Below are 24720 nucleotides of genomic sequence, written 5' to 3'. Positions count from 1 at the left end.
TCCATGACTAAATTTGTGCACCTTTAAATAAAGTGAGATAAATAAGCTGCTGTTCCAGACTCTGTCTTATTTATTAATGCAATCCCTAAATTTTGAAGGGAGCTGGAGCTCTTCCCCAGGTATCTGCACCCGTGCTTAAGGTTTACTTTGTTATTTTTGATAAATGTCAAGTAACTATACACCTTCTCATTTGTCTCATCTACCCATGATGTCTTCTGTTTTAGCTCTTTACCATGTTTGCATAGCATCTAGTCCACGGGGGTCCTGACCTCCTTGACAGCTAGGTGCTACTGCAATATAAATGTTAAATGCTTTTAAAAATCTGTTTATATTTCAGACCAATTATCTTCCTGTTACCTATGTACAAAGCAGAACATAAATGAAGTACTATAACAGAACTATCCTCTTGGTGTACTTAGGATAAGGGTGGTCTTTTCAGTATGTACCGGAAAAGGGCCCTTCCTATCATGGCCTAACAGGAAACATAGCCATTGTTTTATTTCCTTCAATCTTGAACTTATTTCCCTACTTAGCTACAGCTTCTGCTTTAGTCAAAGGGCAAACTCCCATTAACTTTAATATGCACAGCATCTCAGTGGCCAAAATGCAACCTTTTTATTTTCAAAAGCCATTCTAATTACCGCAGGGTAGGGCTGGATTTTGGAGCAGGCAACTGCCTGGGGTGCCGGGCTTAGGGGGCGCCAAGTTTGGGGTGCTGTTTTTGTTGTTAGCAACAAAAGGGAAAATAGAATGTTGCTACCAAAAAAATGGCGGAAAACTTAGGAGTTGAGCCTGTCTTCAAGGAAACTTGTATTCATCAGAAGAGGAGACCAGTTGGTTAGGAGGGCAGAGATGAAGTGATGGGAAGCTGAGAAGAAAAATTCAAGAGGGAGGTTTTTTGCTTGCTTGCTTGCCACTGCTCAAGTGTCCATCAAAGAAAGGTTTGGACAAATAAAGCACCACGAAAAGACCTAGGTTTTTTTTTGTATGACCTTAGTAAGCTGCCCGCAGACAGGAAAACACTCTTTAACAATTGTGTGGATCTTCACCGGAGGCTGACGCATGGGGAATGTTCAGATGTCAATGATAAAGACCTCCATGTTGAATTGGACAACATCCGTTACATTTTGCAATATGGGAAGCACTCTCCACTCCAAGTTCTCCCATTCATTCACGATGCAGAGCTGAAGGACACTTTTCCTAATGTGTGGATAGCTTTGGGGATTCTGCTCACACTGCCGTTCACACTAGTGAGTGGTGAGCACAGCTTTTCAAAGCTCAGGCTAATTAAAACATATCTTTGATTGACAATGGCTGACGAGAGAATGACATCACTTGCTATTTTATTACTTGAAAATGCTATTGGCCAGTCTTTGGATCTCTCTGATGCCGTGCTTCAGTTTGGAAGGACAAAGGCGAGAAAAGGGACTTTTGGAACGAAAGGACTACGGTTAACATTCTAAGACTGTCACCTACAGTAACATTATTTAATACTGACCCACCCAATGTTGGTGCACAGTTCAATTTATTGATGTTAGTACATTTCAGTTATTCTTAAAATTAAAAAGTTTCTATAAGTTTAGAGGAAACAAAAATTCCCATAGGAGCTGAGCACCTCAAATCTTTCTAATATATCATTGCAAGACCCCTGTGAGGTAGGAAAGTGCTATTATCCCCATTTTACAGATGAGATACCGAGGCAAAACCATTAAGTGATTTGTTCAGGGTCACACAGGAAATCTGTGGCACCGCAGGGAACTGAATCCAGCTCCCCCAAGACCACCGGTCTTCCCATCTCTATTCAGCAAAGCACTTAAGCACAAATTTAAGTCCCATTAATTTTAATAGGCTATTTGATATTTTACATTTACAGCCTAAAGGGAAGTTAGTCCAAATCCTACATTGTCTTAATCCTATAACAGCATTAAAATTCAGAATTACATTTGGTAAGCCATCCTATTGTGCCTAGATATTGGTGCACAAACAAAAATTGCAAGATCTACCAGTGTTCAGAAACCCTGGTTCAATTCAATGTTCATTTTTTGAGGGCTGCTTATTTAAATTATCTAAGATATTTTCTTTGCAGGCTGCCATGCTGATATTTGCAAAGAATCACCTACCTTCAATTAGTTTTCAGTCTTCATTACAGAAAACTAGGAACACACTATTAGCTTCAATTTTTATTTTACCCAGCCCCTTTTTTATACAGGTTATTTACATTATTTTACAATCAGAATTCAAATATTCAATTTTCATAGTAAATTAATCCATTTTCTGTCTTATATTCAAGATAGTTGTAGCCCTTTACAAAACATACATAACCATAACAAAAACAGTCTCATAACAGGACAAATTAACTTTTCTGTAGTGAAAATAAAAATTATTACACACATACAGGTAGATAGCATTTGGAACATCTACTCTGATTGTTTATTAAGGATGCAGTGCAATGCTCATTAAAATAAATGAGTGTTGGACTAAACCTTAATTTCTCCCTGTTATACAACCATGGGGCTAATCCGAAGCCAATAGGAGTCTTTCCATTGTCTTCAGTGGGCTACAGAACAGGCCCCATTTGAAAAATTTACTTTGCACAAGTCTTGAAATGGTAATTCTTCACACTCATATAGTACTTATTACTGGAGACTAACAGATACAGACAAAATAGTTATTCTTTGGGTAATATTTTGATCTATTAATTTGAATAGAAGTTAGACCTTTCCAAAATCTTTTTATAATCCCCTTTCCCCCAAAAATATTTCTCTTAGACAGACAATCTCAACAACAGCATTGCATCTAAGGGACACTGGCATATTAAAATGTTTTAAAGAAACAACTGTATCAATGTTTCACCCAAGATGATTAAAACAAAGAACTTTTAAAATGTAGTGGTGAAAATATTACTTTTCACCATGTATGTTATTTACTTTTTATGTTTCACAAGGCTTTGATGATTAAAGTATATTAGACTGTTTCATTTTCTGATTTTACTGCACTATTATAGCAAATGGTTTCACTGCAGGAGAATGGCTGAATCCAAGCAAAAAGCCATCTTTTCACTGAATTCTAAGTATTTATAAAATCTCTGTCAAGTTTTGTAAAACTTAAATTCTGGGCCTGAAGTACATGACATATCACTTTATAGCTAAAACCAATGAAGAAACAGTGAGTGTAGAACGTACACTACTTTTTCCCATTTATTCAAGCTCTTCAATACTGAAAAGAACATCTGGAAAATATTTGCAGTTAGTGAATAGAGCAGTTGCTATATCAGCTCTTTTGACTGAAAATTACCCCCTCATATTTTAAGCATGGAATGTTCTCTTAGAAAAGCACCTGCAATCATATGTGAAATAAAAATGCCAAGCTAGATGCGTCTCTCTCGGGAGTAGTCCTTGACTTGTCTACTAAGAATAAATCACTATTAGTTTATCTTCATTTTTAGATACTTATTCATTCTTTTTACTAGATGAGTGTTTCCTCATTTGTAATGGGAAACTGCTATATGAAAACCATTCTTAATTGGTGCCCTAAACTAAGTTTAACTCTACTAGAACATTGGTTCCATTACAAATGGCTCAATTTTTAAATATTTACACCTCAGAATTTAAAATGATTTAACCAACCTGTAGATGATTCACCTTCTGCAAAATAAGCCTAGATAACATTTTTAGTCTATATTTTGTATTTACCAGCAATTTAATGTCATTTTAAGAAAGCAAAATCTTAGTTTGTCTTTTAATATAAGAACTATATTAGTTTCCAAGATGAAATAAACAAACTATAAGGATTCACTACCCACAAGAATACAAGTTCCTTTATTTTACCAAAACAGCTATTTTAAATTGTGTAAAAGTTACTGTAACAGATGCAGGCCTTTATAACTTTTAGCGTCCTTACAATTCTCTATTGCTTTATTAGAATCCTCTGAATATTTCACTCTAAACCTTGCTGCTAACATTGGAGATTTTTTGTTGCAGTGCAAATTTCCAATCTAGAGGTGTTATCCATTTGAAAGTGTAAATTGCACCAGCGCAAACGTCGTTTTATACGTGTGTAGCTACATCAATGCAGAAATACCTAATGCAGGCAGACCCTGAGAAGGAAAGCCCTACTACAGAAGTATCTCTCTAGAAGAGGTTGATTCCTCAGGGCTTGTCTACACTTAAAAAGCTGCACCACTGTAAAACTTCAGTGAAGACGCGACCTATGCCAACAGGAGGGCTTTTCCCGTCGCGTAGGTAATTCACCTCCCCAAGAGGCAGTAGCTATGTCAACAGGAAAAGCCCTCCCAGGGAGGTAGGTCAGTATAACTGTGTTGCTCAGAGGTGTGGATTTTCCACACCCCTAAGCGACGTAGTTATAATCAATAAGTTTCTAGTGTAGACCAAGCCTCAGTCAAGTCTCGATGTCCCATTAAGTCCAACTAATGCTGAGCTTTAACACATTAGGGACTATTCTCTGACACTTAATATGCATTTGTAACTTAACAGGAAGAGAGAGAAATCTCTCAGATTGCAGGCAGTGGTATGATAAGCAGTGAATTTCATATGTTGCATAGTTCACACTATAAGTATCCATCACTGCTACAAATCTGAGATGTAATCAACTATTTGCTGTCTGGAATGCAAAGAGGAAGAAGGCAAGCTAATTCTCAGCACTCCCAAGGGTCTGATTCAGAAGTTCCCTCTGACACATGACCCCAAATGTAGCTCTTTGTACACTAAGCTATGTGGATGTTATCTGATTCCTAGCTAATGCCTTTCCTAAATGGGAAATCTTTTCTAACCATTGCAGGCTATCTTAAAAATACTACATCAGAATCCACTTTTAAAAAATGTATATAGACAGACCAAGAATGGCTACAGAAGAGCAGCAGCAATTATTTTGTGTCAAGAGAATTTTATATATCTGTTTTTGTTGGGTTTTTTTTTTTGTTAAATAGTACTGTTAAAAAGCAGCACCCAAAACTACAAGAACCAAAAGAATTGTCTTGCTTATTGCAGTTGAAGTTAGTTCCATTTAGAGTTACAGGCAAAACTGTCTCTAAATGGCCCCATTATGCTTCAGGAATGCAGCACAAGGAGTATTCAAGATGGAGCAGCAGGTTAAAGAACAAGAGTAGTAAGTAGTGAGTCAATCTCCTTGCTTTGGGGAGCGAAGATAAAAGATGTTATATGAAGATAAAATTTTGTCTACGAACATGAAATTGTTACTCTTGTATGTTCAAGATCTCCAAAGTACAAATCAGAAATTTTCACTTAAAAAAAGCTAAGCCTGAAATATCTACCCCCTTTAGTATCACACAGCAAGTCACTGCTATTTATAGTCATGTTAAAAAAAATATTATTTGTACTATCAAATTATAGAAAAAATGTTCAGGATATTAAAAAAATCATCCAACAAACTCTGATCTGTACCCATGAAAGTGTGTAAAACAGTAATCTGAAAATTATCAGGGGCTGTTCTAATAAAGCCTCATGCTACAGTATCCTTACACCTTCCAGTGCTGTACGGTTAGGTAATATTACATGAGCCAAATAATCTCTGTGCTACTGTCTGTACATAATGGTCCACCTTTTGGTTAAACTTAAATAGAGAGAAGGATGATTTTATTTAAACACATTTTAAATAATGCACAAATAATTTAACTGCCAACAGTACTAGACACTGTTAAAGCATAATGATTTTTTTCCCCACATAAGAACTCTACAATATAATCCCATTTTTATAGTACATTTTTTTACAAGGCATTTGAATTCTGCATTTACATAAACACCACTCTTTACAGTTTAAAGTCATTGTTGGAAAGTTACAGTTTCAGCAGGAATTAGTTGTGTCTTTGTTTTAAAAGTTCATCTATTTGAGTCTTGTACATATTTTTCACATCTTCAAGATCCAGTCGAAGTTCTTCGGCCTCTTCTGCTTTCTCTCCATACATCTGAAGAATAGTATTGTATCTTTGATCCAAATCCTAGAATAACATGGGCTTTTGGTTATTTGGCCATTTCCCCAATTTAAAAGCAATGCCACATATCTGTTTTCATTCTTTGTCTAACACATTGCCTATAGTGCTTTAAGTATTAAAAAAACTGAAAAGTTAAACTAATGCTAACCCCATATGAACACATACTGCATCGTGTCCTGAATATTGCTAAATGTATGCTCTTGGGAACCGTGAAAGGAAGCAAATTCCAAAGGCAGGATTTTTAACTACAAAGAGCAATAGCATAAATCTTCAAGTCAGTTTCAGCTGCTGTGGTAGGGTATAGGGTGAGGGGGTAAAATTTTCATAAATGACTCTGGCTTTAATGCCGAAGTCTCTATAGAAAATAGGCACTTTTTGCAAGTTTTCCCTGATATATCAGATAACAGGCCCCAGACCTCTATGGGTTTTACAGAAGACCACTAAGATCTTGAAATATAACTGAAGGCTTAAACACAGAGGTTGGCTGCTCATAGCATTCCATTCAGCAGGTTGGCAGCTGTAGTTTCTATATGAATTTTAAAGTAAAATAATCTGGAAAGATCCACAAATCATCATCTAATGAAAGGGCATCTACTTCATGACTCAGGTCACTTTAAATTATAATATTCTATTTTAACTCTCTCTCTCTCACACCCCAGATTTTACAAGCACTTGTACACATGAAAGCTTAAAACAGTTTCAGAAGCATTTTCCCTTCATTTTTGCGTAGTACAAAGCAGTCTGAAAGTTGTGCAATTGTTAATGTTCATAACTTAAGATGAGTCAAGGAGAGAACATTCAGCAAACCATCACTAGATTTTGTTGTAGGAAGAAGCTCAGCGTCAAAAACTTTCTGGTTTGAAAATTTAACATGCTGCACATATAAAAAAAGAATGAATACTTTTCCAGAATGAGATAATTGCAATTCAAAAGATTTGCATGTGTTATTTCTCTTTTAAAAAAAAGAGAAAAAAAAAAAAGACCCAGGAAGTTAAGTAATAAGAGTGGATTAAAATCTGCAATATTTATTTTATTAATTCCACCAGTATCATGATCAGACGGGATCATAAACCTTTTCTGTGATAGGTTATGTTTTGCTAAACTCATAAGAATTGGAGTATTCCATATGCTGACTCTCAAGGCTTCCAATTCACTCAAAAATTATGAGCTCCAGGCCAGATGTTCGGAATGCTCCGAGCACAAAAATATGCACACCGAATTTGTATATACAATTATGCATACAATTATGACAACTCTGTGTGCAAGTGACTATATGCCTATGAAGTGGTCATTTACACATGCAGTTACACTGATGATGTGGCATATTTTAGTATTCCTGACAGTGAGCATAATTCTGAAAATATGGCTGTGTATCTCTGCATATCACAATTCCTGACTCTGAACATGGATTCTTTTATAGGTATGCACACTCATTGAACTGTATGTTTACTAGCATAACAATTTGAAAATCAATTTGTGAAGTAACTGATAATTGCCATGCAATACAGCAAAGCCTGCTGACAAAATCCATCCGTCTCTAAACTGCATCTTATAAAGTTACAAAACAATTTATTAGTTTTACTGTAAAAAGAGCACTTAATTTTCAAGTCAAATTGTATTCCTGAGTTATTTTTCCACTGCCTAACTTTTAATAATTCAATGTACACTTTGTGTGATTCTTACCACATTTTCAACTTTAAGGAAAAGAGATTTTGAATTAAGTATCACTATGGGCACCTACAGAGTTACAGATCTATTTATGCATGATTAACTTAGTAAAAAGAGTTTTCATAAATCACTTGTCAATCTCTCACCTGATTTATATAAATGAAAGCCACCTACCCTTAGCTGTGCACGTAGTTTTGGTATCTCCTTCACCTTTTCTTCAAATTCATCATTTTGATTTGTTAATTTAACTAGCTCTTCTGCCATTATTGATCGAGTTCTTTCAAGGTTTCCAATTTCCAGCTAAGGTAACAGGCATTTAACAGTTAGAGCTTTGTGCCGAGAGTGACCTACTGAGTTACTAACTTTGTTTTTCATTTAAAAAAAAAAAAAAAATCAGAATGATTGATCTTGGAAGTCAATTTATTATACAGACCAGTGATACTCAAAACTCAATGGTTCAGGAATCAAAATAGCGATCAACATTACCCAAAAGAGAGAGAGTGCTGCAAAGAGCCACAGGAGACACATTAAAGATCCACTTGCAGCTTGCAAGCCTCAGTCTGAGTATCACTGATATAGACAGTACCAAGTGAATGTCAGATTTATAAAGTAAGAAAATAATATAGTATAGGTAAGACAGTATTTGCTGTGGGGTAAGGTGTCAATTTAAAGAGCTCTTTCATACATAAAAATTGAAGCTCAAGGTTAAATTTGCTAAACTGAGTGCATACACCTTAAACATGGAAAAACATGTTATTCAAGTTTAAGACAGGTTTACGACACACAACTACATGTTTAAGTGGTTTCTTTATTTTCCAACCTGCATGACACATAAGGTCACATTAGTATTCCTTACGCTTAAACTTCAGTTAAGTCTTGGGGATTTTCACTCCTAGATCAGCAGAAATTAGAAGCAATCAAATCAGGTAAACAGAGATAGACGGGGGAGGAATTTTGATATACTGCCTTTAAAACATCTTCAATTAAGTACCCTATGCAACACCATTCAACACAAACGCCTCACCTTTTTCTTCACCTTTCCCTGGAACCCTGATCAATGTTGAGATAGCCAGGTAGAGTCTACTTGATCCACCTCATCCAAAACCTAGGTAATGAATGCTTACATCTCTTGTGATGGCCCATCATGACTTTAACAGAACTGCCCGGGGGATGGGTAGGGAGGAGTGTCCCTACATCAGTGCAAGACAAAACCATTGTTTGCACATCCAGACCCTACACAGCTATCAGTAAAATAAACTTTGTAAAACAAAGCCAGTAAAGTAAAATCACGTTCATCTTTCTACTTATGACACACACAATAAACGTTAAAGTGATTCTCACAGTACCTGTAGGTGAGAAATCTCTCCTTCCTTCAGTTTTAACTGCGACTGCAGGTTTTCAATTATACTTGACCCTGCTCCCATCCTTACAGCATCATAAAGGTTGCTCCCACTTGTAGACATTGACCCAAATGAATGATCATGAGGATCATCCTACAAATAAAAAGTTAACCAACTGTAAGATCAGACACTGAGAGACTTTAGCACTAGAAGCAAGAGCCTACTGATTCAATATGAACAGCAAAGGAAGACCGCCATCATTAGAGTCAAAAGTTTCAATGCTTCAAATATATTCCTTCCAAACAAAAGCTCATTTTGAATAGCTAAACAAAGTTTAAGATAACTCCTTATTTGCTTGCTGTCATGTCACCTTTACCACTTCCATTTGGCTAGCATAGATATCTTTATTCTCCCAGATAAATTATCAGAAGCAACAGCCTTTGCACAGATTGCATCAAGACAGTGGCAGTGTCTCATGAGTGAGCGGTGCACTAAAACTAGAATCACTGGATTAACAGTCAGTCAAGTCAACTTTAGATATAGTGTCCACTTATTTTATAAAGCACCTTGGAATGAATTACATGAATAGCACTTGAAGTTTATATTCTCCACATTACTGTACTACATTTTTTTTAAACGTACTCTCAGGCACCCTCCTTCAAATGCTATGCAAACCTAGACATTTCGTAGGTATGTTTAAGAAATCAGAATAGCTGAAATCACTTTTTTCAATGCAGTTATTAGCTAGATAAAATTAACATGCCAATAAAACTATTTGAAGACACCAACACGATTCATTACAAACACACACAAGGTAGCAAAATGGTTGATCAATTGATAAATGATACATTACCTGAGAGAGGAAGGATGCCTGAAGCCCCGCCATATCAACTCCACTTACAGAGCTTGAGCGTGACAGTGTTGGAGTACTCGAAACAGTTTCCATTGCTGATAAGGTAAATGACTTACGCTCCTTTGAAAAATACAACAGCTAGTTAAGAGAAAGTGAATACAAGGAACAAAGATTGTTGAGGCAGAGGACGATGATAAACAGACCTTTTCGCATATAAGGGGGTCTCTTTTTTCACTCCCAAATGTAGAGCACAAATTCATTTTTTCCGTATATTAACTGAAGTTTAAACAATGAAGTGGATTTAAAAGTGTCACTAGTACATCTATCCCAAGTTCAACTCCTTAGAAAAGCCTAAGTCAATGGTGGGAAACCTGCGGCCCGTCAAGGTAATCCGCTGGCGGGCCGTGGGACAGTTTGTTCACATTGACCAGCCCGCAGCTCCCATTGGCCGGAAACGGCGAATCACGGCCACTGGGAGCTGCGGGCGGCCGTGCCTGCAGATGGTCAATGCAAACGAACTGTCTAGCAGCCCACCAGCAGATTACCCTGACGGGCCGCAGGTTTCCCACCATTGCCTTAGGCTTTCCTGGGTATGCAGAAACAGAAGTTACTACCTACTGCAAAGGGAAGTGTTCTTTCAGTAGCCACACCGCATAATGCTGACCTAAGACCACAAAAGTATGTGAGCCCTAGAGACAATTAAGTGTTTTGCTGACCTCATGTGCCTCACAGGAATGACACCCTGAACAAAAAAGTAGGTTCTTCCCTGGATGAAGGACAGTGAAGAGATTTTTTAAAAAGTGTTACAATGCCCAATTTCAGGATCTCTGAGGCTAAATTCTGTTACTGATGAGTTTTTCTAAATAAGCTGATTTCCTCTGAGTCAGCAACTGAAGACATGCTGACTTCAGAAGGCTGAAGTAAATAGCTTTGAACAGGACTTTGATTTCAGAACTGCAGCAACTAGGAGATTAACAGTGAGGACAGAGCTGTGTTAGAATATCAACTGCTGACTGGTAGTGACTGAAAGCTGTTGCCAACTGATGGGGATTTGGTAACCTATGCTAAACAAAGTGGAGTCCGGGCCTATAGACCAGTATCCATACCACACAGACACATCACAACTGGAATTAACCAACACCTTTCTGGTAGTCTCAGCAGAGGGAACAGTTTTTCAGTGTCCCCAGACACAATGTCATGCCCCTCAAGGTAAGGACAAAGGCACACTGGTGCAACAGTGTGGATCAAGCTATGCTGCCACTGTCCATGTTTCATTTATTCTGTGGCTAAGTACAGGAATTATTTAGGACTGTCAATACAGTGCCTTTCACACCAGCATTGAATTCAAAGGAAAAGAAAGATGTGGAGAAGTCCCAGATACTTAGTTTCATGGTAGTACCATGCTAGATCCTTGTAATTCTTGTTTGTTGTTTATGAGACATTTTAGCGTTCGAGACTTGCTCGGTCATCCTGTGACCCAATAAGATTTTGAAAATACATGAATTAACATTAAAGCAAATTTCAATACCTTTTCCTTTGCTGTTTCTTGTACAAAAATTGCTTTCTTTTTTTCTTGTTCAACTTTCATTTTCTCCATTTCTAACTGAGTAGCTAACAGTGTCTAGAAGGAGGAAATGTGGATTTTTAATCCCTTGCAAACTCAGAATTTTATGATGAAGCAATACAATATCAAATTAACCAATACCTTTTCTTTCTTTGCTTCATCAAGAGTTTTCACATACTCCTCTTTCAGGTTTTCTAATTCAACCTCATACCTATATTGAAAAGAAAGGTAATGTAATTTTATTAAAGACAATCTACTCTTCATGTTTCTATTTGAGGTTCACACAAAGAAAAATAATGTACTGAAACTGACAAAAGCATAATGCACAATATTTGTTTTCTATACAAATATATATCTAAGCGTAATATCGAGCAGCATCAGGAACAGAATTGATCTGTATTACCAAATGGAGAACTACAACTATTTCTCTATGGTGTTAGAAAAATACCCTCACACTGACTTGTAAGCAGTATGTGGCTACTTGAATGTTTGCTAATCTTAAGAACCCCTGTTGAACTACTACTTATATTTCCATGTAATATCTTCTTAAGCGTCGTTAGTTGTGTGCATGCTGCTTTAATATTCTGGATACTTGGTCTATCATTGCATGAACCAATAACACTTACATTAAAATTAAAGCAACTTTCAATAACTTATCTATTTCTCATACAAAAATAGTGTAAGCATACTACAGAAGTCGGCATATGACTTCTCAAATTAACACAATGAAACCCAGAAGACAAAACTATCCCAGGTATCAGAATTTCTTAGGACTGGTAGATTGCCTGAGAAGAAACTGCAGTTGACTAGACAGGATGAAGTCTACTGAAAGATCAACAAAGTATTTTGATCCTCCCAATGTACCACCAGGATGCTGAAAAAGGAATTTCCTGATATGAACTGGAATCCCAATGCAGGAAAGCACACCTCCCCCCAGGAATAGCCCAGGGGATTGAAAAGGAAACAAACACACAGTTTGTCAGAGACATAGTTAAGAGGAAGAATTTCACAAGGGTAATTCATAGTTAATGTTTCTGCTACTGACTTCAGGTTTGCTTCTACAATAGTTTCTGTGCTGAGGCAGAGGTGGGAGGCCTGGATTGGATGTTGGTGGAAATGCATCAGGGCAGACATTCAGAAGGTGGTGGCAGGGAGCCACCAAAAAGCATTAGTCTTCAAGGAACAGGTTTTCTTGTTTTTCTATTATTAAAAGCGGGAATTTGTTTAAGAAAATAGTCGTTGCCACAGTTCAACTTCTTAGCACTTGATAATTATTTGATTTAATTTCTTTTGGAAGAAGATGTTGGATGCTTTCTAATGTCCCAATCCTGCAAGCTGCTCTGTGCAGATGGACCCTTATGCCAGCATGCAGGCTCACAGACTGCAACTGCACAAAGCAGCTTACAAGAGTAGGGCCAAAGAGATCATCATCATGGGTGGCATGTGAACTGCCGGCTGGGGGAGGCTAGCCCTCAGCCCCGCTCCTTCTGCACCCCTCCCCCAACCGCAGCCACCGGCCCCAGGCCCAGAGCACCGGGAGGGTGGGCAGCATGCGTGAACGCAGCCCTAGCTATGGCCAGTACTGGCTAGGGGACTGGAGCTCCACATGCAGAGCGTGGGAAGCAGGAGGGCGGGGGGGGGGGGGGGGGGGCCCTGGAGGCAAAGCCACATCTGACTGTTTGGGAAGCATAGCCTCCCCAAGCCTATGGTACCTGCCACCCATGAACATTATCTAATATTCTTGTCAAAAGCAAATAAAGTAGGTGAGAGTGACTGGTCATGGGTGAGGTGAGAGATTTAAGGCTCAATGCATAAGACGTGCCATTAGGAACCCTAAGGGTACAAGGACAGCCCAGAAGAGCTGAAGTGACCTGAAAGTAGTAGGTATCAGATAAACAAAAAGTATCTCTGTATTTGTCTTTCTTCATAAAATTTGTCCAGCAACACCCATCAGTATTTTATATGGTAGTTATCAAATTAATACAAATGAGCAAGTCTTCCTATTCAAACACAAAAACCTGATAGATTCCTATGGAAATGAAAGGAACATACTAAAGAAACATATAAGCCAAGAACTTGACCCAATTCACCTATTGTTTTCATTTTCCAGTTTCTTGAGTCTGGCTCTCTCTGCTTCTAGCTGAGCCTGAAGGCGACTGTTTTCCTGCCTCAAGAGGCTATTCTGTGATTCAGTGGAAGACACTTGGATTTTATTGGAAAGAAGTTCTTCTGTAGCAGCACGTTCTCTCTCAGCTGCTGCTGCCAGGAGGGCTTGAGATTCACCTAATTCACAAGAAAGAGTAAATACACAATCCATTATAAAAAAACCCCAACCATTAGCTGACTTTTATGCCAAAATAGTCAGTCATCCATAACTTAAGACAATTATTTAGGTGTCTAACTGAAATGTTGGCAAATTTGCCAAACATTTTGAAAAATATCTGAATTGCATCTAACATTGTAAAGGTTTATTCTTGTACTATTTCCAGGCTTCAAGAGAAATGTAGTCTTTTCAACAGCATTCAAAATGTGGTAAGCAATTACATCTTGGCATTAGCCATCAGAAGCACGTAATAGCAGGACTAGTAGATACAGTACTGTTTGAGAACTGGTTGGTGGCAGTATGCCTGCCCTCAAACAAGAACATGCAATTGGAGGTAGGGAGGATTGCCGGGCAAGGAGGATTTGAGAGTCTAGTCTTAAGGAGTAAACAATTAAAGGACTGAAACAGTAAGCTCCAGGAAACATTTACATACTCTATCTGTGGCTTTGGACATTTTATTCCATTGTAATTTTGTTCATCCAAGGGGCAATAGTTTTTCATTACAACCCTCAACCCAGCTGAAATGTATTTGTTTTACAGCCTTGGATAGTGTCACAGTAAATTATACTACCTGAGCCTCAGGTCATGGAATCCAAAAACCACATCTGACAATTCAAGATGTTGATTCATTTCCATTCCCGCCCCTCTCCCAGGCCCACTCCCTTTTTAAAATGCTATATATACACATACAGTGCTTTTCACGTATATAAATCACTACCACCATACAATCTCAAGTCTTTTACAAATTCAGTAAATCACGCCGCACAGCACCCTGGCAACACACCTAAGTATCATCCTATATTACAGATACACATTTGAACCCAGATTTCCCAACTCGCAGTCTTATGCTTTAGACACAAGTCTATGCCCTTCTCATTACATTACCGCCATCTAGTGTCTCCCCCACATTCACACTGTACATTAAAGTCTACAAGCTAGACTTACCAAGTCTGTCAGAAAGGTTCTTCTCTAACTTTTCCCATGAGGAGGTTTGTGCTCCCAGTGTTGCTTGCAGATTTTCGATCTGCCGAAGAAGTGGCCTGGTGGCAGATGTAACACTTTGACTCAGTTCTTGGTTCCGATTCTCTGCTTCTTGGAGTCTCTGAATTATGAATTAGTTAAATGCCATTAAACCTTAACACGGCATGACCAGTTTAAATTTTACCACAAAATTCAGCTAAAAATGTAACTGCAATCCTTATATGTTCTACAATAACTACTTTTTAAACTGCACTTTTTTTTTTTTTTTTTGGTTTTAGTAAAGTTAGAGGAGAATAATACATCATCAAGAGCTGGAGTGACATTTTTAGACAAGTCATTAGGAAACAGGTCTGGTGTTTAAATTCAAACAGTAGAAGATGATTTAATTGTCAAGGACCCTTTTTCTGATGGTAGTGTTGTGTTAGTATAACTGGAGTTTCCAGTATTAAGCAGAAGACAAATCTCATCTAGCAGGCCCTACTTCTGAGCTGACAGCATATTATGGTTTCAATTTTAAAAATGCCATTACTTGAGAAGAAAGAAGAGGACTCCATTCTGGGGCTCAAAAGTTCAAGTTTTGAGTTTTGCCTCTACTAACCACTTCACACCTCAACAGGATCTGCTATCAAGCCCACATTTCCCTCCTGATGCTAACATATTCATTTGGCAATACTCTCTCCACAGGCCCCAGGAAGATGTCACATTTAGACTAATCTCTGGGCCAGGGGTCGGCAACGTTCGGCACACGGCTCACCAGGGTAAGCACCCTGGCGGGCCGGGCCAGTTTTATTTACCTGCTGACGCGGCAGGTTCGGCCGATCGCGGCCCCCACTGGCCGCGGTTCGCCGTCCCGGGCCAATGGGGGCGGCGAGAAGCCGCGGCCAGCACATCGCTTGCCCGCGCCGCTTCTCGCCGCCCCCATTGGCCCGGGACGGCGAACCGCGGCCAGTGGGGGCCGCGATCGGCCGAACCTGCCGCGTCAGCAGGTAAATAAAACTGGCCCGGCCCGCCAGGGTGCTTACCCTGGCGAGCCGCGTGCTGAACGTTGCCGACCCCTGCTCTGGGCTATTCCTAAAAGGAAAGGATGAAGAAGTAATCCACTCTTCCAAGGAAGGTAGGAAGGGATTTAAGTGTCCATTTGCTGGAAGTTTTACAGCATAATCACAATCTTAATGGCTAAATTTTGCTTCATACTAAAAAGATCCCATCATGCTTAAAAAGCTGGCATAATGGTTTTCAAAGAAATATATTGTTTGAAATCAAAGAACAACCAAAGGTTTTTCCTAACATTTGTTCCTAATGTTCTTCTGCACTAGACGTGGCCTAAAAAGTATCAACCCAAACAACTATCTTGTGGCCTATGAACTTTGAAGTCATTTTAGCATTTTGTATTCTGCTTTTAGAAGTCCCTCCCCAAATGATTTAGCATAATCCTATGTATGTAGTGTAGTTGTAGCCGTATCGGTCCCAGGATGTTAAAGACACAAGTTGAGGGGAGATTAATATCTTTTATTGGATCAATTTCTGTTGGTGAGAGACAAGTTTTCGAGCCACACAGAGTCCTTCTTCAGGTTGGGGGCAAGTCACTCCCAGGGTCACAACAAAATGTAAGCTGGAATGGTTTGTTTAGCATATGTAGTTAGCACATATCCTAAGGGACCATTCAAGGTAGAGTGGCTCGTTAACACCTCTGCAGCCATAGGACAGAGGGGTTAGTGGGTTACAGATTCTTTTAATAAACCATATATTCAGTAAAAATAACAGGAGTACTTGTGGCACCTTAGAGACTAACACGGCTGCTACTCTGAAACCTGTCATATATTCAGTGTCTTGGCTCACATTTAGTGTCTCACAGAGTAATGAATTTAAGCTCCCAGGCTCATCTTTTGAAAGTGCTGTGCAGGTTTCCTTCGAGGGATGAGGTCTGATAGGTCAGATATAGAGTGATCGATTTGTGAAAAGTGTACATCCCACAGGTGATAAAGTAGTTTTGTCTTGTATCACTTTCCTTTGTGAGTTTATTTGAGAGTGCAGTGATTGTCTGGTTTCACCCACATAGTTATTATTGGGGCATTTACTGCACTGAACAAGGTATACCACTCGTGATAGGCATGTGTAGGATCCATGGATCTTGAAAGGTGTGTTATGGGGGATATTGATCATTGTAGCAGTGGAGAGATGTCTGCAGGTTTTCCATCTGTTGGTCTGGCAGGGTCTGGTACCACTTTGAGTTGTTGTGTCTTGGTCTGTAGGGCGCTTGCTTCTGATGAGGAGCTTGGAGAGGATGGGGGGGTTGTTTGAAGGCCAGAAGTGGGGGTTCAGAAGAGACACTGGATTTATGGCTTGTTACAACAATCTATTACCCACTAATCCTCTCTTTTTGTCCTATGACAACAGAGGTGGAAAGGGGCCGCTCTACCTTGAATGGTCCCTTACAATATATGCTAACTACATATGCTAAACAATTTGTTCCACCGTGCATTTTGCTGAGACACTGGGAGTTCCTTTCCCAGACCTGAAGAAGAGCTCTGTGTGACTCGAAAGCTTGTCTCTCTCACCAACAAACAGGCATAAGAAGATTAAGCACTTGCTTAGGGCCCCGAACAGCTCAAGGGGGCCCTCTATTTGCTTTTTTTAGTATGCATTGTGTGGGGAGAGGGAGGGAGAGAGACATTCCTTCTTAGGGCCCCCAATGGGTTAGCACCGCCACTGCCAACCGAAGTTGGTCCAATAAAAGGTATTGTCTCACCCACCTTTTCTATCTCAGTATAATCCTTGCATTTTTTATTTTGAACCAAATAAACATGGAGCAGCTAGAAATATCAATGAAACAATTGTTACTGCACCTGTTGTAGTTCATGGATTTCTTGGCGCAAATAGTCCTCCTTTCTTGCTGCTTGCTGCTCGGCTCGTTGAAGTGCCAGTCTCAAGTCTGCCACCTGTATCAGCAGGAATCAGACAATTACTATATTTCATTAATTCCTAATGAAGAATTTTAGTTTCCACTTGTCACTGCTACAGCCACGCGTATTTGCATCAGTGAATGTTGTACAGGGGCTCCAGTTTATGAGTTTTACAAGTCAGCTATGCATACCCACACACAGCATGTGCATAATAGTTTCACTAGCTTACCCACACACTGACTAGTTATACAGTGTCCAGTTCAAGGAAGTAACACTTAGCATCACAATAAGAATGGCACAAGCATGAACCATGGCTTACCACCAAAATTATAATTACGAATTTAGACAAGATAAACACATTTAGAATTATGACTTTGGACAAGCGGTTTAGTGCGACATGACTTTTCTCCTCCTATGTTTTGATCCATCTTTAATTGAATTTATGACTTATCTGGTGTTCACACTATTTTCTATTTACTAGCTTACAAAACAGTCATGCTAGATTTGTTAAGTATTTTTTCCAAGCTGTTTTTGTCAAAAGATTATTTTTTTTGGAAGAATGGAGGAGAATTTTGACATCCAGCTTGCACAAAGCCTTCAATAGAGCACACCATCCACTAGCCCAAAGTACACACTCAAATTAGAAGAGAAAGCTTTAATCCCCATGCTTAAAGCTCACCTGAATTGCTAAAGCCTCTTGCTGCTGGCGGGCCTCATCTTGGGCCTTCTCCAGAGCTAATCCAAGTTCTTCCTTAGCTTTCATTTCACGACTTAATGCTGCTTCTTGTGCTTCACTATCCTTTGTAGCATTAGCTTTGTGAAGATCAGCAAGTTCCCTACAAACCAAGAATGAAAGGCACTGGAATTTTATATCATAAAATTCAAATTAAGTAGAAAAACTACAGTGATCCTCACAGTTTATACCATGTCAAGATGACTTACCAAGTAATTTTTTACTACATATTATAAACATTTCTCAGGCACCACACACAGGAGTTTTAAATGTAAATTTCTTGATTTTCGCATGCAAGTATCTGCTTACTTGTATGCGCTATCAAGTGCTGCTTGAACACTTCGGTTCCGTTCTTCAAGCTCTTCCATGTCGACCTGAAGTCTGCTGAGATCCTTCTCTTGTCGCTCTACCACACTGTTCAGTTGTTTAATGTTCTCTCGATGCTGCTTTTCAACCTCCTCCTTGCCATCAAGCACCTATTAGAGTGAAAAAATTTTTATAAATCTACCAAAATAACTGAAAAACCTCTTCCAAATTTAAGATGGAGCATTTTATAAAGTCTTCCTGAGTTAAATTCCATTAAAACGTGAAACGCCAGCTCCAATTAAGACTACAACATTTTGCACTTGAATGGTTACAGCATACCTATGAGTCAATAAAGACATAGACCTCTATAGTGACATCTACTTCTAGGCATGGGCATAGGCAACTTGTGGCAATCAAGTTCAGGGCCAACAGAAAGCCCTGCTGAGCACTAACGTAAGTTTTAGTGAGAGTGAAATATCAAGAGCCTGAATAAGACTTACTAAGACCACCGAATAGTCTTAAAATTACCTTTGATGAGTGAAAGCCTAGAATGTAAGATTCCTGGAAAGGAGCTTTAACTAAAGTTGAAGAAAAAAGGGAGAGGTGTATGATGCTGGGATACCTACTGAGATAAGGAAACTACCACCATGGGCGGCTCGTGAACCTCTGGCTGGGGGAGGCCATCCTCCAGTCCCGCCCCTTCCGCCAGAGGCTCCACCCCTTCCGTGCGCCTCAGAACCCAGAGCTCCCCCACCGCCAGCCCCCACCCCAGGCTGGCTAGTGCCCGCAGCCCACCCCAGCCCTGGAGCGCCGGGAGGGAGAGCACACGGTGGTGCCGCTGCAGCCTCCACAGCCCCTGGAGCCAAGTGGCACTGCCAAAGCGGGGCCCTAGGGGCGGAGCCATGCCTGAGTGTTTAGGGAGGCTCAGCCTCCCCAACCCACCGCCCATGACTACCACCGTTGATTAGGTGGCAACTGTGACACTGGCAGACCAGGTGCCAGCACATGCCAAGGCTCCCAGGTCTCAGCTGAACACTGATAAATACATAGTTGGAACCAGTCTGGCTCACCTGTGCGTTAGTACTGTTAATATAAGTATTATAGTTATAAAAATGTGTTTTGTATTTAGACTTTATGAAATTCTTGTAAGTTGCTGCCTGCATTAATCTCACTTATAATACCTGTATCCAACGTTATAAGGTAATACTTACGTGTTTGCTCTGTAACAGTAAATTACCAGACAGGACAGAAGCATTAACATGTGTGAAATACTAGGCTTTGTCTACACTAGCACTTTTGTTCATAAAACTTTTGATGGTTAGGGGCACAGGTGCTGACTTTGTCCTTTCCTTTCCGGGGGGGGTGGGGGTGGAGGATTTGTGCTTGACCCCTGCTCCACCCCAGGCCACGTCCCCTCTCCACACCTTCCCCACCTCTTCCCGCTCTTGCCCACCCCCTACCTCGAGGGCACCTCGCCCTTCCTCGCCCCCTGAGCGCCTCCTGCTAAACAGTTGATCTGCGGCAGGTGGGAAGCACTGGGGCTGCCAGTGGGTATTGAGCACCAACCATTTTTTTCCACATCGGTGCTCCTGCCCCGAAGCACCCACGGAGTCAGTGCCTATGGTTGGGGCGTGGGGAGAAACACCCCTGGGCCAACAGAAGTGCCAGTGTAGACAGCACTATGTCGGCAGGAGAGCGTCTCCCACTGACATAGCTACTGCTGCTCGTTGGGGGTGGTTTAATTATGCCGGCGGGAGAGCTCTCTCGCCGGCATACACAGGAGATCTTACAGCGGCAGACCTGCAGCGGTAAGGCTATGCCTGTAGTGTAGACATAGCCTTAGTCTCCAACAGAAGCCGGCCAATCCAACACCAGATGTACCACTGTGGAACATCAGAAGACAAAAGGCTTTGTGGATTGTTTCTCTCCACCCCATGAAGAGGAGACGTGCATCTGAATTCTTCCCAACAGCTGAATTTGCAACTTGAAGCAGAAGGGAGAAAGGAATAAAAAGCCCTAAGGAGGGGAAACTGTATCTTTTATGCTGCTTGGACTTTGAAGAGCAAGGATTACTAAGCATAAGCAAAAGATCCTAAGTGCTTGGCTTGGGTTAGCCATAAAGGACATACAGAGCTTGCTTATTATAGATGCTTCTATTACCATTTGAAATTTCAGACGAACCATTTGTTTACCTGCTTTAACCTTGAAAATAACTGTTATTTCCTTTTCCTAGTTAATAAATCTTTAGACAGTTTATTAAAGGATTGATGTGAGCTCTAAGGTGCAACTGAGGTGGGGTAAGTGACTGGCCCTTTGGGACTTGGAGTTACCTGAACATTCTTATAATTTTTGATGTAAGGGACCATCAATCACTAAGACAAGCTTGACTAAGTGACAAGATAGATCAGAGTATCCCAGGGGAATGTCTGTGACTCCGTGATTAGGCTGTTACACTGCCTGAGGAGTTTACACTTTATACTTGGTTGATTAAATCTAAGTTTACAGCTCTCAGCCAGTTTGGGGTTTGTGCCCTGTTTCCTGACAGTCAGCCCTGAGGTTGGTAATCATGCTATTGAGCCACCGCAGGAATGCTTGACAGCAACATCGACAAAGAACTAAAATAATATCATCAAAACTTCTCTGGTTGCTCTAATATATCTCCACTCCAAGGTATGAGAATCAATAATGTCTGTAACGCACATGACATACTAAAAAGAGCCCTTCACAGGAGTGCCATAAACCTAGGTCTGGAAAGCTAAACTGGGAATTCCACATCTGATCACCAAGGTTAAACTAGCTACTGTTATGGCAGCCAAGAGGCTATTAAGCCTTTGACAGCATGAAGTGACATTTGTGTCCTGAACTTTCACAGAAAATCACAATAAAATAAACTAAGTCTGACCCTAGTAAGCCGGTATTTCAGATGGGCATTGTTCATTCAGGACAACATCTGCAACCACTGAGGTATTTCAACACCTCAACTAATGCAATAGTGAAACACTAATAAAAAATATAGTTATTTTAAGTAAAAATTTTCTAGAAAGATATCCATAATTGACTGTATAAAAAAACCTAACTACAGCCACATAAAGTTACCCCCAAAGGAAGACTGAGAAAGAGTGCAAACAATGAGGAACTATAGAATTAGAAACAAATGATGAAGAATAGTTAATGTACTGAGTGAAAGCATCCAGAAACCACATGCCCCAAACTACTGAGAATCAGAAGAGGGACCGCAATCTCCAAACCACAATGAAGTACAAAGGAACAAAAGCTATTATGAAACCCCTCAAAAAGACTATCTTGTATAGTCAGAGTTAAAGGAACCAATATCAGAATAACGTGATTTACAGAATGTGACTGTAAATATATCTAACCTGTTTTAAATGCTGCAACTCCTCTTCTAACTCCTTAATCTTTTTGCTCTGTTTTGTATTAGTATTTTCATTTTCCTTCTCCTTCATTCTTAACTTCTTAATGATGTTGGAATTGTGTAGCTGCTGTTTTGAAAGCTTTTCTCCTTTAAAAGAAAAATGTGTATGAAGTTAAATATTAGCATGCCCTTCCATCATCCAATGTAGTGCAAGATTTGTTTTCTCTAAGGCAGGGGTAGGCAACCTATGGCACAGGTGCCGAAGGCGGCACGCGAGCTGATTTTCAGTGGCACTCACATGCCTGGGTCCTGGCCACCGGTCCGGGGGGCTCTGCATTTTAATTTAATTTTAAATGAAGCTTCTTAAACAGTTTAAAAACCTTGTTTACTTCACATACAACAATAGTTTATTTATATTATAGACTTATAGAAAAAGACTTTCTAAAAATGTTAAAATGTATTACTGGCACACGAAACCTTAGAGTGAATAAATGAAGACTCAGCACAGCACTTCTGAAAGGTTGCCGACCCCTGCTCTAAGGAGTAGCAGTATCACCAAGAAATATGATTTTACATTGACTCCTCTATAGTGCTTAATTTCAAACATTAGGGCACTGTATAGCACCTATTGCCATAGTATCTACATGCTTACCCTGTGCTATATTAAGGATAATTAATGCAACTGCCGCCGGACTATAGTATTTACTGTAAGACGACACTGGAATCAACATAAATCATCAATTATTCCAATATTAAGCTAACAGTGAATCAGTGCTAAAGCTGCTTATTTTCTTCTCTCCCAATCACTTCAACCTATAGTATTTTTACACTGCTACTGACATGGCAGCCTTATAACATTTTTTATTGTCAGTGGATTCTGGTCATCTTAAATATATAGCCGTCATTCCTCCAATCCCATTGGAACAAGCCTAGTGATGTCACAATGCCTGAAAACTTCCCTCTTAAGGTATGTGTACAGTGCAAAATTATGCTGACCTAAGTTATGACGACATACAGCCACCACAGTAATTAAATCGCTTTTGCATGTCCATACTACCCTCCCTCCGTCAGCGGTGCGCATGCTCACCAGGAGCACTTGCACCAATTTAACTGTCAGGGTGGGACAGCTTCTGAAAGGCAGCAACAGTGTCTACACTGACAATGTGTTGACCTAACTACATCTACATTGACTCTACCCCTCTTGTGGAAGTGGAGTTAAGTTGGTGTAGTGGGCGAGTTATATCAGCAGGAGCAACATTTTAGTGTAGACACTTAGCCCAGGTCTACACTAGCAGGAGGGTCAACCTAAGATACACAACTTCAGCTACGCAAATAGCGTAGCTGAAGTCGGCGTATCTTAGGTCAACATACCTGGCCGTGAGGACGGCGGCGAGTTGACCGCTGCCGCTCCCCTGTCGACTTCGCTTCCGCCTCAGCGCGATCGGGGATCAATTTTATCGTGTCTACACTAGATGCAATAAATCGACCCCCGATAGATCTATCACTACCTGCCGATCCAGCGGGTAGTGAAGACCTGCCCTTAGAGAGTTAGATTGACGTTAAGTTGCCTTACATCAACCTAACTCTGTAGTGTAGCTCAGGCCTTAGTCCCTAACTCTATAAAATACAATTTTTTTAGTTTAGTGGGTTGTTGTTTTTTTTACATGAAGTCAGCATACAATTCATGTGAACGAATACTTAACACCTAATAGTATTTCATAATCATTAATATACCCTCTATGTGGTAAGCAGGAACTCCCATTAAACAGATAGGTTAATAACTGAGGCATGTAAGCAAGTCATTTGACGCCCAAAGTCAACACAGCCAGGATTTGAACTCAAAGAGTCCCAAGTCACAGTCCTATATTCTATCCGCTAGGCCACACTTTGATATGAATTATCACTGTTTCGCCATGTTATGGATACATAAAATAAATTCACTGATATACAAACTACACATCACTCCCAATCGGAAGGAGTCAGTGCATACTGCAGAAATGTGTCAGGGTTGCTATGAACAAACTATCATGAACAGTCAACATATGAATGGAGGAAACTTGGAGATACAATGGAAAACCAACACCTGTCTACACTAGGGAATTCTGCCGTCAGAATAGCTATGGTCAGGGGTGTGAAGAGGTGTGATCCCTGACCAACACAGCTATGACGGCAGAAGTAGACGTAGCTATGTCAGTATTGCTTTTTTCGTTCATGGGGGGTGGTTTTACTATACCACTACGAAGCCCAGCTTTGCTGGTATAGCTGCATCCACACTAGGAGCACTTGGCCTTGGTATACTTATACTTGGTATAATAAACCGGCATTCCTAGCATAGACACAGCCCAACTCCCACCTAACCTGCTTAGGTAATTTTGAGAATCCCACTAAGCACCTACATGCATCTTCGGGCACCCAAATACCTCTGAGAATCTGGCCCATGTTGAAAAATTGTTTCCTATCACTTCACTATCTACAGTTAATACTTGTTTGTTCAATAAATCAGTTTTAAATTCAAAACATGTTTTGATAAACCTGTTTTTCCTTCTTATGCACTGAGCACAGTAAGGTAATTTCATTTAATCAATAAAAATGGTTTTAAAATGTTGTTTATATTCATTTAATTTAATTCCAGTTTCAATCCAAATGCAGCTTGACATAAATCCCAAGTAAAAAAAATCACCTATTAAAGAAGAAATGCATCGTTCACC

General features: G+C 39.9%; 1 protein-coding gene across 2 annotated transcripts in view; it reads right to left on the bottom strand.

Moving 5' to 3' along the window:
* Positions 1-5114: 5114 nt before the first annotated feature.
* Positions 5115-24720, bottom strand: part of TMF1 (TATA element modulatory factor 1) — a 36847-nt gene continuing 17241 nt past the window's right edge. The window contains exons 6-17 of one of the 2 annotated variants that reach the window (XM_065407848.1): positions 22017-22159; positions 18643-18809; positions 18280-18436; positions 17544-17636; positions 14662-14818; positions 13484-13676; positions 11535-11604; positions 11358-11450; positions 9830-9949; positions 8983-9129; positions 7811-7936; positions 5115-5974 (exon numbers count right to left, since the gene is read on the bottom strand). In XM_065407848.1, coding sequence (XP_065263920.1) covers positions 5831-5974; positions 7811-7936; positions 8983-9129; positions 9830-9949; positions 11358-11450; positions 11535-11604; positions 13484-13676; positions 14662-14818; positions 17544-17636; positions 18280-18436; positions 18643-18809; positions 22017-22159 — 1610 coding nt within the window. In that variant the 3' untranslated portion in view covers positions 5115-5830. Of the gene's footprint in view, positions 5975-7810; positions 7937-8660; positions 8878-8982; positions 9130-9829; positions 9950-11357; positions 11451-11534; positions 11605-13483; positions 13677-14661; positions 14819-17543; positions 17637-18279; positions 18437-18642; positions 18810-22016; positions 22160-24720 lie in introns of those variants that run through there. The other variant, XR_010561537.1, reaches the window with a different exon arrangement.

Source organism: Emys orbicularis, chromosome 7 (assembly GCF_028017835.1).
Source record: "Emys orbicularis isolate rEmyOrb1 chromosome 7, rEmyOrb1.hap1, whole genome shotgun sequence".
In the NCBI taxonomy this organism is placed as follows: domain Eukaryota; kingdom Metazoa; phylum Chordata; order Testudines; family Emydidae; genus Emys; species Emys orbicularis.
Note: the sequence above shows the minus strand (reverse complement) of the source record. Positions and strands in the feature narration are given on the sequence as shown.